This window comes from Salvelinus namaycush, chromosome 3 (genome assembly GCF_016432855.1).
Source record: "Salvelinus namaycush isolate Seneca chromosome 3, SaNama_1.0, whole genome shotgun sequence".
Lineage (NCBI taxonomy): Eukaryota > Metazoa > Chordata > Actinopteri > Salmoniformes > Salmonidae > Salvelinus > Salvelinus namaycush.
The window spans coordinates 6,517,606-6,533,167 of record NC_052309.1 but is presented as its reverse complement, the minus strand read 5'-3'; the positions used below and the strand labels follow the sequence as shown (position 1 = coordinate 6,533,167).

General features: G+C 42.5%; 1 protein-coding gene across 4 annotated transcripts in view; it reads right to left on the bottom strand.

Moving 5' to 3' along the window:
* Positions 1-1,628: 1,628 nt before the first annotated feature.
* The window catches only part of LOC120044883 (alpha-adducin-like), a 43,718-nt gene continuing 29,784 nt past the window's right edge, over positions 1,629-15,562 (bottom strand). Inside the window, exons 11-17 of one of the 4 annotated variants that reach the window (XM_038989600.1) lie at positions 13,250-13,345; positions 12,795-12,887; positions 8,853-8,936; positions 8,445-8,601; positions 7,793-8,182; positions 6,789-6,881; positions 1,629-3,959 (exon numbers count right to left, since the gene is read on the bottom strand). In XM_038989600.1, the coding sequence (XP_038845528.1) occupies positions 3,628-3,959; positions 6,789-6,881; positions 7,793-8,182; positions 8,445-8,601; positions 8,853-8,936; positions 12,795-12,887; positions 13,250-13,345 (1,245 nt within the window). In that variant the 3' untranslated portion in view covers positions 1,629-3,627. Of the gene's footprint in view, positions 3,960-5,698; positions 5,734-6,788; positions 6,882-7,792; positions 8,183-8,444; positions 8,602-8,852; positions 8,937-12,794; positions 12,888-13,249; positions 13,346-15,562 lie in introns of those variants that run through there. The other 3 variants (XM_038989601.1, XM_038989603.1, XM_038989602.1) reach the window with 3 other exon arrangements.

Here is a 15,562-nt window from a genome sequence, read left to right as displayed (position 1 = left end):
TACTTTTTGGAGAAATGTCCTCTGGTCTGATGAAACAAAAATAGAACTGTTTGGCCATAATAACCATCGTTATGTTTGGAGGAAAAAGGGGGATGCTTGCAAGCCGAACACCATCCCAACCGTGAAGCATAGGGGTGGCAGCATCATGTTGTGGGGGTGCTTGCTGCAGGAGGGACTGGTGCACTTCACAAAATAGATCAAATCATGAGGTAGGAAAATTATGTGGATATATTTAAGGAACATCTCAAGACATCAGTCAGGAAGTTAAAGCTTGGTCGCAAATGGGTCTTCCAAGTGGACAATGACCCCAAGCATACTTCCAAAGTTGTGGCAAAATGGCTTAAGGACAACAAAGTCAAGGTATTGGAGTGGCCATCACAAAGCCCTGACCTCAATCACATAGAAAATTTGTGGGCAGAACTGAAAAAGCATGTGCGAGCAAGGAGGCCTACAAACCTGACCCAGTTACACCAGCTCTGTCAGGAGGAATGGGCCAAAATTCACCCAACTTATCGTAGAAGCTTGTGGAAGGCTACTCGAAACGTTTGACCCAAGTTAAACAATTTAAAGGCAATGCTACCAAATACTAATTGAGTGTATGTAAACTTCTGACCCACTGGGGATGTGATGAAAGAAACCAAATCTGAAATAAATCATTCTCTCCACTATGATTCTGACATTTACATTTTAAGAATGTGAAGTGGTGATCCTAACTGACCTAAGACAGGGAATTTTTACTATGATTAAATGTCAGGAATTGTGAAAAACTGAGTTTAAATGTATTTGGCCAAGGTGTATGTAAACTTCCGACTTCAACTGTATTTTAGAGAACGTCATTATTTGACTTTGTTTCACGACAGAAATCCAGCATGTACGGGGTCAATGTTTGTAGTAGGAGGGCGACTCCTCGTGATTTGACTTGTAAGAAATATTATACAGCATCGCCTTCTGTAAACCCCTAACAGTGCACTTATATAGCCAACTAAAAAGAGAGCATCTTTGGTGCTATAAATAATTAGTTGTGCTAGTATCTTATACAATATAAAACCAGTGGTGGAAAAAGTAGCCAACCGTCATACTTGAGTAAAAGTAAAGACGCCTTAATAGAGAATGGCTCAAGTTAGTCACCCAGTAAAATTCTACTTGAGAAAGTCAAAGTATTTGGTTTAAAATATACTTAACTATCAAAAGTAAAAATCATTTCAAATTCCTTATATTAAGCAATCCAGATGGCACCATTTAGTTTTTTTAATTTACAGAAAGCCAGGGGCACACTCCAACACTGACATAATTTACAAACAAAGCATGTCGTTTTAGTGAGTCCCCCAGATCAGAGGCAGTAGGGATGACCAGGGAGGTTTGGATGATAAGTGTGTGAATTGAACTATTTTCTTGTCCTGCTAAGCATTCAAAATGTAATGAGTACTTTTGGGTGTCAAGGAAAATGTATGGAGTAAAAAGTACAATATTTTCTTAAGGAATGTAGTTTAGTAAAAGTAGTCAAAAATATAAATAGTAGAGTACAGATACCCAAAAAATAAAACTTTAGTACTTTACAGCACTGTATAAAACAAATGTAATCTTGAAGACAATCATCTAATATTTAATTGAAATCAAACAAAAACAAATTGGTTTTGAAGGAAGGATTTTTATTAATGGTTAAAAAACAAACAGTTCCATGAAGAAAATGGTAGTGAAGCGATAGATGGTATGATGACACGTTTGTATGGGAAATAGTTCAAAGAATACATTGCTGCGAGTTTAAAACAATTGACCACAAAAAAAAATAAAAAAATTGCACAACAAATTGCAAAGTAAAAGTGAGTTACAGTCATAATGAAAAGAGACAGACATACAAGCTCAAAGCCTTAGTTTCATGCCATGCAGTCCTTCAGGTTCAGGGAACAGGCTAATGTTCTCAGCTTACATCATGTAATATAGCAGGTTTATAACAGCCTTGTCCTAGAGCAGTTATTACAGCCTTGCCAACTCCTTTGGTCATTCTCAAGACTGCACAAACTGATCTGGGACAAGGCTAGATTTTTTATAGTGGTCTAAACCAAGCTTCACAGACAAGTGGAATTAATTAATGACATTATCCGGTATTTATACCTATCTGCTTGCCAACCATTTTAAAAGACAAGGTGTAAGATCGCTAGTCTGGTCCCAGATCTGTTTGTGTTGTCTTGCCAATTCCTATCGTCACAGTTTGGCATGGCAGCACAAACAGATCTGGGACCAGGCTGTAAGATCTCACCAACTACATTGATTACTGTACTATATCTCCATAGGGTGTTGAGTGCAACTTGAAAGCGAGATGTTTCTTGAGACAGTCTTTTCATTTCAGAGGGGTTTCACAGGATAGTCCATTGAGGTGTGGTCACTGGTTATGCATGCAGCGTTAAAATAGTGAGATGTGCCTTAAAAGCAACGGTATTCCTACATTCCATATACCCACTATTAGCCTGAATCCAGATGGAATGGTTTCGTTTCACCCTCTGTTTGGATCCAGGCAAGCCTACGTTTTTCTCTAAAAGCAAATGGTAAAACAGTGAGTTCCAGGCAGTGCTATATTGTAATTGAGGTGTTTCAGTTCACAGGGCTCTCACAGCAAGTGAAAATGACTCAATTTCTTTTGTTGTTGAGAATAACAAAAGACTATAGCTATATCATTAACCATACAAAATCTGTATTCTCTTGTAACTGTAGCCATATTTTGTCCTCTTATGTTCCATTTGTCTTTCCTGTGATTGGTGCGATTAGGTTAGGAAGGAGGGGAGAGCTAAAGCAAGCCAAGGATACAGGATTATATAACAACAAAACCTTCTGCCCTAGTCTCTACACATTCCTGCCACATGACCATACAGCCTGTGTAGACCGATGCAATACCAGCAGTCTCACCAGGTACCACCAACACTGGTTGATAGAGGTGGTGACTGATATTCTCAACATGATTTGAGTTCTTACGGGACGCAGGGCACACGTACATGATGAGTCACACAATGAATCTGTATAAATGGTAGTGTTTTACCTTGGCCATCGGGCCCTTTTATATACACCCACCAGTTATACTGCAGAGAGGAAAACACGCTCTTGTACCCAATGCTGTTTGAGTGAACAGATTTAACGCTAATATTAGACATCAGAAATTAGCACCGTGCAGTTGGTAGTTTTTAAATCTTGAATCAGTTTCCACCAGTTTAATTAAGTGATAGTTCAAGCGTTTATTTGCTTTTCCTTGTTTAGTTTTTTTAAAAGACACTGATACAATCCCAATACATTCTAGTGGTTAAATCAGGTTTTAGTAAAACACATTTTTTTTAACAAATAAAAAAGGGAAATAAAAATCTACTGCTCACTTAAAGTAGCAAGCCTAAATAGACAAGCGTAAGAAGCCACACAGCTGCACTGAACCAGACCGATTGCACACAGTCATTCACCACAGAGCGACCGTTTTTAAAACTTCATAAGCGATTGACCCTTTTTTTTAATATAAAATTGGCACACACTAGGAGGTGAACACAGAGTTATAAAGCCAGACAAATAATACTAAGCATGTAGGGTCAAAGGTTGTGGCTCGCTCAAGGGGAAGCGAAGGGTTACAAAGCGTAAGAGGGGAGGTCTGGTCTAGGGTTCCTTTGCTTTTCCTTCCTTTTCTTCAGTCTTCTTCTTGTTTTTCTTGAGGAAGGAAGGAGTGCGGAACTTCTTCTTCTTCTTGGAAGGCGATTTGCTGGGGGATTCGTCGCCGTCCTGTTCGCAGTCTTGGTCGCCGGCAGCATCAGCAGGCTCCTCTCCCACGGCGGTGGGCTGTTCGGTGGCAGCGGGAGTGGCAGGATCTTCGGCAGGGAGGGCGGGGACTGGGGCGTCAGAGGGTTCATCGTCTGGGGTCAGGTCAGGGAGGGTCTGTCTCAGTGTAGCCTGATCACTCTCATCCTTATAGGTGTGCTCCAGCTGAGAATCTGTGAGGAAGGGGAGGAAATGGTTCATCTGTGGGGAGGGGGAGGAAATGGTTCATCTGCAGGGCCTGCAAAGCGGCTGCAATACAGACAAAAAACTACCTTTTCAAAGCCAATAAGAGATTTAGCTATTAACATATCACTTTACTCTCACTTGGGAGGAGTGATATCTCCAATTTCCTTCTGCAATCATTTAGTCTTTGTTCCATAGTCCAACTTGTGGAGGACACATAACTAAAGGCCTGTATCACTATATCATCCATGAAAACTGACAGGCTACAGTACTTCTGCAGATCAGAATCTTTAGGCACCAATCAAACAGCATGCTCCTCAGCCGAGGCATGCCTATATATAGTACAACACTAGCCATCTCCACCGACTAGCTTTACATTGACGACTCAGACAAGTACAACATTAGATCATTCCACAAAGCCAAGCCCAACAATGATTTAATGCTCAAAAAATATATATTTTTTTAAATCTGTCCTTTCCAGCAACTATTGTGGACATGTATCCAGGCCGGCACAGTACAGCTTGGCTCAGTAGTGTGAAAAGGGTCCAGTAAGACCATATTCATGTGCTCCAAGTATTTAATCATTGATTTATTCAGATACACATGTATATTCAGTGCAGAGGGATCTTGTAGTGTTGACTAGCGTGCTCCTCGCTAATATCCATCGGTACAGTGCATCAACTTCATGCTGCTGTAGAACCATTGTACAGCGTCAGCAGTTGGTCTCCCTTTCTGACCGTGCACACAACAAACCAGACAATGTGCTCCATTTCCAACTTGTATTACTTGCAAATATTGATGTCAACATTAGACTAATTATCCACAGAAGTGTTGAAGCTCCTCAAAATGTAGTCAAAGACAAAGCATAACACAGAGCACTGAGAAAAACAGCTGTTTATCACCTCACCGCTAAGCCAACAGCAAGCTTCACACTTAGCAAAGCGACAAAAGCATTTATTCTACTACAGCCAAATACATGAACGCTGTATACCTGAGATTGGGCTTATCTGGAAAAGAAATATAACATTCAATAAATATATATATTTTTTTAAACTACATACATTACCCATTTCATGTGAATCGTAATGCAGGAACTTAGGGATTTAATATAGATTTATTATAAGATGTTTGCATGTAATACTCAAAAGGTTAAAGTTCACAATAGGTCAACTCCGGGAAGGAATAGAAACCTAAAACGAGATGTGTTGCTGGGTCTCTCTCAGATCTCTCCACTGTCACGGACCATAAACTGTATGCGAATAAGGCCATAGAGGATGGGTGTCCAACATTTCTGAGTGGTGTTCAGTTCAGACAGGAGAGAAACCTATCCATCCTATGAGTCACCATATGAATCATAACTATGTGACAAATCAATGATCTCTACGTATGGTTTGGGGATTTTGCACTATGAAGACAAGCCTGAGAACAGAGGCCGCCATTTTGTCTTTTGTACATCAATCTCATAATTTGTGAAATCTTTTAGGACAGGGAGGACCTCTGAATTGGCACCTGGCAACAAAAGGAAATACGAATGAAAGAACAGGAAGTCAAGGACCATAGTAAGGAGGAATAGATACTCAACCCTAGTGGATGGGTTTGGGCCACGGAGAAGGAGAACGAGAGAGAGGAGGAAGAGTCGGAAAAGTGAAGCCATGCAAGGAACGGAGGAGGGGTTAATGGTTTGATCACAAGCCATGAGGGTGGAGGTGGCTGGAACAGTACGTACTTACTATGGCAACAGGTACTCTTTAGCATTCCCATCTCCTGATAGTAACGCAGCCACAAAAAAGAAGAAGAAGCACAGGTAGAAACACACGTCTATAGATGCAGGTCAATCACAGCCACCACAGTGTTAAAATTATAACATCAAAATGAAAATAGGAGAAACAGGAGAAATTAAATTTAAAAAAAGAATGGCGACAAGCCATTCTTAAGACTCCAAAAGATGGAGAATGGAGAAGTGAACAGGGATTGGAACTAACGTAAAACATGTGTTACAGTCTTATAAGACCATCTTTGATTAGATTACACCAGTAAATGGCCTAGTAAAGAGAGCACAGTTCGTCATGGTTTATACTGGGAGAGCACAGCCTGACTTGTGAATGTCAGGTGATAACTATGTCCCTCACAGGGCGCCATAGATCTTGATGCATTCATTCTTGTATAAGCCATGGCAAGTGTCTAAGAAACTGTTCTTTATGGTTTTAGAACCAGTAGTCTCATTATATTAGACATTCTCCTGCCATATGGTTTTAGAACCAGTATGTCACTATATTGGACATTCTCTTGCCGTCGTTAAAAGGTGTAATCCAACCGTAATAAAGACCAAGAGGGATAAATATAATAAATAAAAAATGTTAAATTATCATAATCCACTTCAATCTTAATCTCATGTAAGAAAGAAAAATCACCCAGCTGTCTAAAAGTTACAGCTCTTTGGCATAGTACCCATTTGTAGAAATCTACTGATCTTGAGGAATCATAATCTAAGAGGATATTCCTCGGAATGAAAATGTCCTCCATTTGAATTCCACTGAACATTACCTGCTCTTACAGTTGGTTTGTTTCATAATCCAATTCACCCCTATCGACCTCGATTAGCCTCAAACCTCTTGGCCTGTTATTACACATTAAACATTGCATTCAACAGCACCTACAGTTACAATGTTAAAGACATCAAAGGGAAACATAGAAAGGAAGCCCAGTCCCAGCATTTCTTGTTGACCCTTGACCCTGAATGTTGTCACTCAATAGTCGCCCAGATGAAGCCATGCTGAAATGTTGTGTTGCTTGTTGCCGGGCAGACTAGAACAACTAACCTTCCTCTGCTTTGACAGGGGTGCTGGGTGGTGTGCGGGTCGGACTTTGACCCTTTGCCTCTTCCTCAGGCTCTGGTAACGCATCTGAGGAGTCTGGGGGAGGAAATTAAATCAAACCTTATTTAAAGTCCATTTCACAAATGAAATAGTTTGTCAACAGGTCAGATTAGAGCAATGAAATCATTGATTTTTTAAGATGGCCAATTACTGATTTCATTTATAAAAAAAACACATCACCCTTAAACCACCACATACAGTAAATTAAAATAGCACAGTCAGAAAACAGCAGAGGAAAACACAGGTATTGATTATTATTAGAGGATAGACAGTCACACACTGAGGAAGTAACAAAGCTCCCAGTGGCAACAAGACCCATGTAAGTCCACCTTCACTCCAGAGAAGGAACCGCTTCCATTGGAGACACCAGATGATTAGTAGTAAACATTTACAAACCAACCCCAAAAGGACAACAGGTCCGTGTTAAGAGGAGGAGGAGGATGATGATGAAGGAAGAGTCTCTTTCCCAGGAGTGATTGATGAGAGGGGTCATTCATGTTCATTTGCGAAGGCTTCCTTGGAGAACCACAATCAGCATTAGGATTCCATTGGTTAAACAGAGATCAGTCAAATCAGATGGTAGGGGAGGGTTGCAAAATTCTGGAAACTTACCCCAAAATTCCCAGGTTTTCCAGAAATTTCATCCTGGTTGAATGATTCCCAGTTGGAGGATTCCCTCCCCGCTGATTCCCTTTTGATTACGGGAATACCCCAACTGGTGGGATTTCTGGAAAACCTGGACCTTTTGCAACCTGAACCAGGAGGAAGGTGCATAGTCAGAAGACAGACGGGTGTTGAGGAATTGGGGATTGGGGGCCTAGTAGTGGGCAGGACAGGAGCAGGATTAACCCCAGAGAGAGAGAAGGGACAGGGACTCCAGTCAAAGGTCAGAGTGCAGGACGGAGAGCAGGAGGGCAGGCCAGAGTCAGTCTGCAGTCAGTCAGTACCTGGAACCTCAGTGAGGGCAGGCAGCTCTGTGTTGGTGGTGCTGAGAGCCTTCAGCACGGCACAGTGAAACTCCTTGTGAGGAGACTCTGAGGGGGACTCTTCCCCGTAGCCCCCAGTCCCCGACCCCGTGGACGTCCCTGGGCTCCCCTGACTGCCCCCCGACACAGTCAGAGTGTCTCGGCTGGGGAGAGAGGAGGAGGGAGAGGCAGCCTTGGAGGAGGCTGTGGGGGTAGGCTCAGAGACCCCAGGGATGACCAGTCCAACTCCAGCTCCCTGCTCTGGGATACAGAGGGGCTTTGGCGGCAGTGGGGGCTTCTGTGTTGAGGTAGAGGGGGACAGGCCCTGTCCAGGCCCAGCTGAAGAGAGCTGGAAGAACTCTTCACCCTGTACTGGATGAATGATGCAACAACAGTTTCTCTCCATGTTGCTCTGCTTGGTGACGGGTCGTGGGCTCTGGGAGCTTTGTGGAGAACTACCTCAGACCCCACCGATTTATTGTGATTCTGTATCTTTGCTGTTTTGTCTTGCTACTGCTACTACTACTGCAAATTAATGGAGAAAATAGGGTATAAAATGGTGAAAACACTGCAGTTGGTTATTTTTCTGTCTAGGTCAAACGTGCCTTAAGAGCAGAACGGTGGCAGGTCTTACCATCGGGTCCTTTCTGTTTGAGTTCCACCTCTTTGCGGTAATCCTCCAGCTCCTGGTCATACTGTTTATTGAAGGGGTTAGGGCCTTTCTTGTTGATGATGACACGTGGCTGGTACTCCTTCTCTATGATGGCCTTAGACGCTGTCACTAGCTCCCCCTAGTGGTACAGACAGGGAGGGACACAAGACAAATTCTTGCTAAAAACAGGCCTGTTGTGCGTCACAAAATAAAATCTTGTCACAATTTCAAATCGATGCCAACACTGACATTTTCTAAATAAGTTGATACTAGTATGGAGCATTTCAAAGCAGTTTGAGTCTGGACAATAACGTCTATTCATGAAATCACACAGAGTAGCATCAGAGAGGTGAGAGGTCATGTGAGAGGTCATGGATGGTCAGGAAGTACCTTTCTAAAAGACTTAGCAGGGCTATTGGTCTCTGACAGGTCGAGGTCGGCAATAGTGTCCGTACAGTCAGACAGAGGGGCGTCCTGCAATAGTAAACTGAGTGAGGGGGGCATAACCCAGCCCAAGCACACACACACATACGTTCATAGTACACACAGTCAAAATGCACACACACACACACGTTCATAGTACTCACACACAGTCAAAACGCACACTCACACATTAAATGGTGTGTACACACACACACACGTCCGTACACCAGGGTTTCCGTTAGCCGGTAATTGCTGGCATTTGGCAAAAATAAATACAAAATAAAGCCAATAAATACAATTGTTGCCGGCCAAATTGACCGGGAGAAAAACAACGGTAGGCAGATTATCAGCGCGTCACCCACCACTTTACAATGTGAGCTGAAGGCAGTATATATTTTTAAAGCATACTTAATTGTTTGAAACCTGAATATTTTACTTCATATTATGAGGCATTGTTTGAAAATCCGACCAGAGTCGATTCTGTTAAAGACTTCATAGGCGGCGTGTGAGTTCCATTTCTACTGATCTGGGTGCTAGTTATGATTTTCATTTGCGCATTTTCGTGGAACAGTTTCATTTCGATATTTAAAAAAAATTATTTACCCTTTATTTAACTAGGCAAGTCCGTTAAGAACAAATTCTTATTTACAATGATGGCCTACTGGGGAACAGTGGGTTAACTGCCTTGTTCAGGGGCAGAATGACAGATTTTTACCTCATCAACTCAGGGAGACTGAGTACACCGTGATCATTGGCCTCTGCCATATGGACACACTGATACACCGTGGCCTCTGCCATATGGACACACTGATACACCGTGGCCTCTGCCATATGGACACACTGATACACCGTGGCCTCTGCCATATGGACACACTGATACACCGTGGCCTCTGCCATATGGACACACTGATACACCGTGGCCTCTGCCATATGGACACACTGATACACCGTGGCCTCTGCCATATGGACACACTGATACACCGTGGCCTCTGCCATATGGACACACTGATACACCGTGGCCTCTGCCATATGGACACACTGATACACCGTGGCCTCTGCCATATGGACACACTGATACACCGTGGCCTCTGCCATATGGACACACTGATACACCGTGGCCTCTGCCATATGGACACACTGATACACCGTGGCCTCTGCCATATGGACACACTGATACACCGTGGCCTCTGCCATATGGACACACTGATACACCGTGGCCTCTGCCATATGGACACACTGATACACCGTGGCCTCTGCCATATGGACACACTGATACACCGTGGCCTCTGCCATATGGACACACTGATACACCGTGACACCGGCAGCCTAAATGAGAGCATGGAACTCAGATGGCCAATGCAGCCGTTGACCTTGATCAACCAAGTAAAAATACATAAAGCCGACAAATAAAAACATAAATAAATAATGACAAGTCTGGTTCTTTCAAATCCCAGACATCTCTCTCTACTCAGCCTGTCTGCCTCCCTTTCTATCTGTCTTGACTTGCGCTACAGCTAGTGAAGTGCAACATTGTATCTAGTCAATCAACTGGATCAGTCCTGAAGCTGTCTCTACTATTCTATTCCAGGCCCTCAGAGTTTCCCACTCCAGTGAGCTTAGGACAGAATGCTGTTTTTATGCAAGGGAAAGGTATTTTATAACATTTCCACTGGATATATGAATGGTAAAAAATAAATAATTAATTTTTTACTTACTGTGTGAGGTGAAGAAAAAATGACTGAGAAGCTCAGCTTATTAGTGGTGGATGTGGTGACTGAGAATACGAAATCAAACATCCCCAAATGGGCACATTCCTACAATTGCGCCAGCATGCCAGGTAGGCTACTTATGTGTGCTCAGGCATTAAGTAGACAGAAAAACCAGACACATGCTCATTACTCACATGGAGCACTCCAAACAAAAGACAAAACAAAAAAACTCGTAAATTATGGTTATGAAATAAACCACGTTTCAACTGAGAATGAGAAATGACTGTATGCCTAATTAGTAATACATACATTTCTGTTAATGTATTGTAACAAAATGACAGGGATTAACGGTTCATTTACTGCTGGCTACATATGTAATGGCGATTTGATCAAAATAAACAAACAAACATTCAAAGGGCAAACAATTTACATGAAACAATAAATGCGCAAGAATTGGCAGAAGACAGCCGAGTGGATTCATTCTAGAGATAGTCGCACCTATAGGCTATCTTCGCCTCACACCACTCCTCCTCTTGTCTCAACATTTTAAATGATACTCCAGACACATTGTCTTCACATATTTTAGATGTTTTTCCACGGACAGCTGCAACTCAATAATCAGCTAGGACTTTGGTCACACGCGCTGCCTATGAAAGACTTCCTCATATGACATTCCTCTCCTGTTCCATTGGTTTTCATATTAACTTTCTTTCGTTGTGCAGAAGCCAAAAGGCACAATCCTAGTCATATTAGCAACCCATGCTAGTTGTTGTATCTTTAGATTCACCCTCTTTCTAAATTTCTATCATCTCTGTCATATACCGCTCATATCAAGTGCGCTGTTTAGAATGGTGTTTTGCCTCAATTTGCATGTTGGTAAATGTTTGAAAATGTAGGTTTTATTGGCTGCTTCATTACAGGAGTTGCATGTTTTGTTAAGATGAATTACCATAATCTGAATGTGATTTATGTCATTCTGAGCATCGTGGGTGGAAGCCCTAACAGGTTACACACCCAATGCGTGGGTCTGGTGAATTTCTTTACATTCAAATTTTCTCGGTCACGTTGTCCAGCGCCACATTTTCCTAACAGAAACCCTGCCGTGCACACACACAAGTCCATACAGTACACACACGTCCATACAGTACACACACATCCATACAGTACACACACATCCATACAGTACACACGCCCATACAGTACACACGCCCATACAGTACACACACACACACACACATGCAGAGTTTGTTTCAGTGAGGAAAATGGGGCAGTCAAGCATGATAATGATAAGAAATATGCCAGGCCCATGCATTGCAAGACCACACTTCACATTGAAGTGTGTAAATGTACTGAAAACACAAACCGAGTGCATAAGACATATTTAAATCGTAACTCTCAAATTACGCTACAAACAGTTACAGCTAAACAGTGAAGAAACAGTTCAGAGCCAACCAGCAGTTATTTTTTCAATTCAGGTAACAATAAAAGGTCCTAAGGTTAGAACAACACTCCAACAATGGCCTCAGCGATCTCCTCAAAAACGAATTCTCTCAGAGAGAAATAAACGTGTAAGTTAACACAATTTGACTAACAGCAAATGAGTGGGATCCAACCAAGGTCAGATAATGGACAGGACCTCAGAGGGTAAACCAACAACATGCAAACTCAACTCTGAAGTCATGAAAGCAATCTGACAGACCTGAAGGCTAACAGCATGTTGGGGTTAGCCAGCAAAAAAAGGTGGCAAACCCAAATCAACCAAAGGAGATGAACACAACCCGGCCTGTGATGCAGCATGAGGTTTACCTCTGACCGCCATGTTACTTACCTGCCACACTGAACTTCTCTGTGGTCAAAGAATAAGGTAAGTTAAGTTCACTTAAATATCAGCAGGGGGGGGGGGGGGGGGGGTGTCAGGTCAGACTTGGGTTCAAATACTATTTGAAATCATTCAAATACTTCTAGCATTTGCTTTAGACTGCTTAGAGGGCAGGGTTTGCAGTTTTGGAACTATTGTATTTGTTACATTGCACCAGGCAAGCTCAATCCAGCCCAGTTTCAGAATTTTAAACGATTTCATATAGTATTTGAATGCAGGTCTGACTCAGGGTAAGCAGCACACATATTGCCATTTTGCAGGGGTTGCCTGGCTGTGGGGCGGGGCATAGTGCAGGAAGGGTGGGGCGCAGGAGGGACTCACCTGGACAAAGGAGCGATCCACCATGCTTCCAGCACACAGCACCTGGGACTCTGGCCCTGCCGTCGTGATGTCCTTCAGGTTCTGCTCTCGGATCTAGAGGATGGTGGTAGTCGACAGAAGGAGAGGGGTTGGATACAAAGCCACGGTCAAGACCGAAAAACATCTTGATTCTCTACCCTTCTCCCAAAGTGTGCACTTGTACATGACCTCATGGATTTTTCAATGGTGGAATCTCCCTTTCTCGCTATCCTTACACAAATCAAATGCTTCTAAATCCATAATGGGGAGTGTGCAAGAGAAATACACACTTCGGGAGTAGGGCCGATGGTCGAGACCAAAGCCATGTTGAAATGACAGCCTGTATCAACATCAAAGCCATGTTGAAATGACAGCCTGTATCAACATCAAAGCCGTGTTGAAATGACAGCCTACCGAAGCCTGTATCGACATCATACCTTGTTCCTCATCTCCAGCACCTCCTTGGGGTTTGTGTTGAGCGGGACAAACTGATTGGCCACTGCAGCCTGTCGCATTCCTTCCTCATTTGTCCACTGTAATCACCATAGCAACAATTAAAATAAACAAAATGATGCAGCCAAAATAACACACAAAAAAAAAAACTGGAACAAAATCTAGAAATATACAGACTATGCAGGCTTTAAAGAACTATAATAATAGATCATGCTTTTCAAACAGAAATAATGGAGGAGGAGAAGGTACAAATGATTCTGTGAAGGACTTGTAAATATATTACACCTGGAAGCAGTGAACCAATGATGATGCACCTTTTGTCAAGATGGCTCGCTGTTACACAGTTCTAGTCAGTGCTTTTCAGTATCAAGTTACTCTATCCCATTACCTAAAGCCCCAGCATCTGACCCTTTCTTATTGACTTGATGGAAATGAGTAGGCCCTCCTACATTACTTGAAGACGCACCATCATCATCATCATCATCATCATTGATACTCTTGCGGTTAGATTTCAATAACAGATACAAATGACAACAAAAAAAACACACAAAAGAGCAACTGAAGGCATCACAAGATGACGAGAGACCGTGGAAGAGGGAGGGGTGACGACGTGGAGGGGTGAGGCAGGGGGGTAAGGACGTGGAGGGGTGAGGACGTGGAGGGGTGAGGCAGGGGGTGAGGACGTGGAGGGGTAAGGACGTGGAGGGGTGAGGCAGGGGGTGAGGACGTGGAGGGGTGAGGCAGGGGGTGAGGACGTAGAGGGGTGAGGACATGATGGTGCTGGCTTACAGTACAGTAGAAGCTATGTGGACCAGCGAGACTGTGGCAGTGGGGTGAGGCGTGAGCATCACCAAGTCATTTCCCAGGCTAACGTAACGTACAGTAATAGTAACAGGACAACAGGGATAAAGAGAGAAACACAACGACAGACGAGACACTCGTCGACCACTGACTGACAAAAACTAAATTGGAGAAAAATCCAACTTACCCCCCCCCCAAGAATTGCACTTTATACAAGTTAAAATGTCTTTAGTTTACATTTAGTTATAAAGGGATGCCCTGGCTTCTATGGTATTTTGATCTACTACTGACATGTTTTATATGACAGAAGTAGAAAACGAAGAAGAAATACTCTGGAGCTGTCATTTTTGGAAGGAAATGAACAGGACTGTTTGTGGGGTTCTTGACAGAGGTGTTTAAACCTGAACATAGGCAATGCTCAGCCCGAGACAGAGAAAAAAAAAAAAAAAAAAAAAAGAGGAGACATTTTTTCTCAGACACAGATATGATTGAATGAGCAGCAAGTAAATCTAACTTAAGCCTCCATGCACATCAGTGCACTTTCAGAAAAGTAAGTTACTCTGTATTTAGCCTTGGAGTAGCATGAGCTATGGGTACTTTTCTGCTGAGGAAATGTTTCAGCTGAGCTGTTAAAGCAGTTAGGTGCAAAATCAAAAAACTAGATGAGGTAGAGGCAAAGGGTACCTGCATGGTTTGTAGCTAGGATAGGAACATGGGATGGACATGTAAACATGATATACTCACTGAATATGTACTGAGTCTCACAACAACACTTTCTCCTACTTTCCCAGAGGAGATAATCGTTTCAAAAGTTAGACCGGTCAAATTTCCTTTTCTTTTTTCCCCACTATACAAATCCTCTCATGCATAGGAACACTTAAGGAGAGTTTGAGTATTTTTTTTTAACCGAAATGAAACTTGGAAAGAGGGGAACTAAAATGGCATGTTATATCATTAGGGGCATTTGGGGGAATGGTTGAGGATTGGGGAATAGAGGGGGAGGAGTCATAAAAAAGCAAGCTATGACTCATGAGATTCCGATTCCATACCGAAAGCAGAGTGGTCTTGAGCACTATACCCCCTGTCTTTCGCTTTAACTGTAAAAGCTCCAGATGTGATTAGCTGTCTGGCTGATTAGGTCACTTCCTGGGTGCAAACATCAAACAATGCTAAAAAAAAAGAATAATATATATATATTTTTTTTTTAAAGAGGCATGCTAGCTTTAAAGTGCATCTAAAAACAGGGATACTGTCTATAACTTCAGTGTATGATTCTGTTAGATTAGCTAGTAATCATTAATATATTGTCATACCCTCATATCATTAACTGTGGTAAAAGATGTTGTGCAACACATCTGAACATTGAACAGTGTGAGGTTTGCTTTAGTAAATGCATCCACCATTATGCTTCAGTGTCACACTGAAATAACGTCCCTGAGTGCACAGTTAGAAAAGCTACAGACGTACAACACCAGACAGAACGAAACGAACTCCAA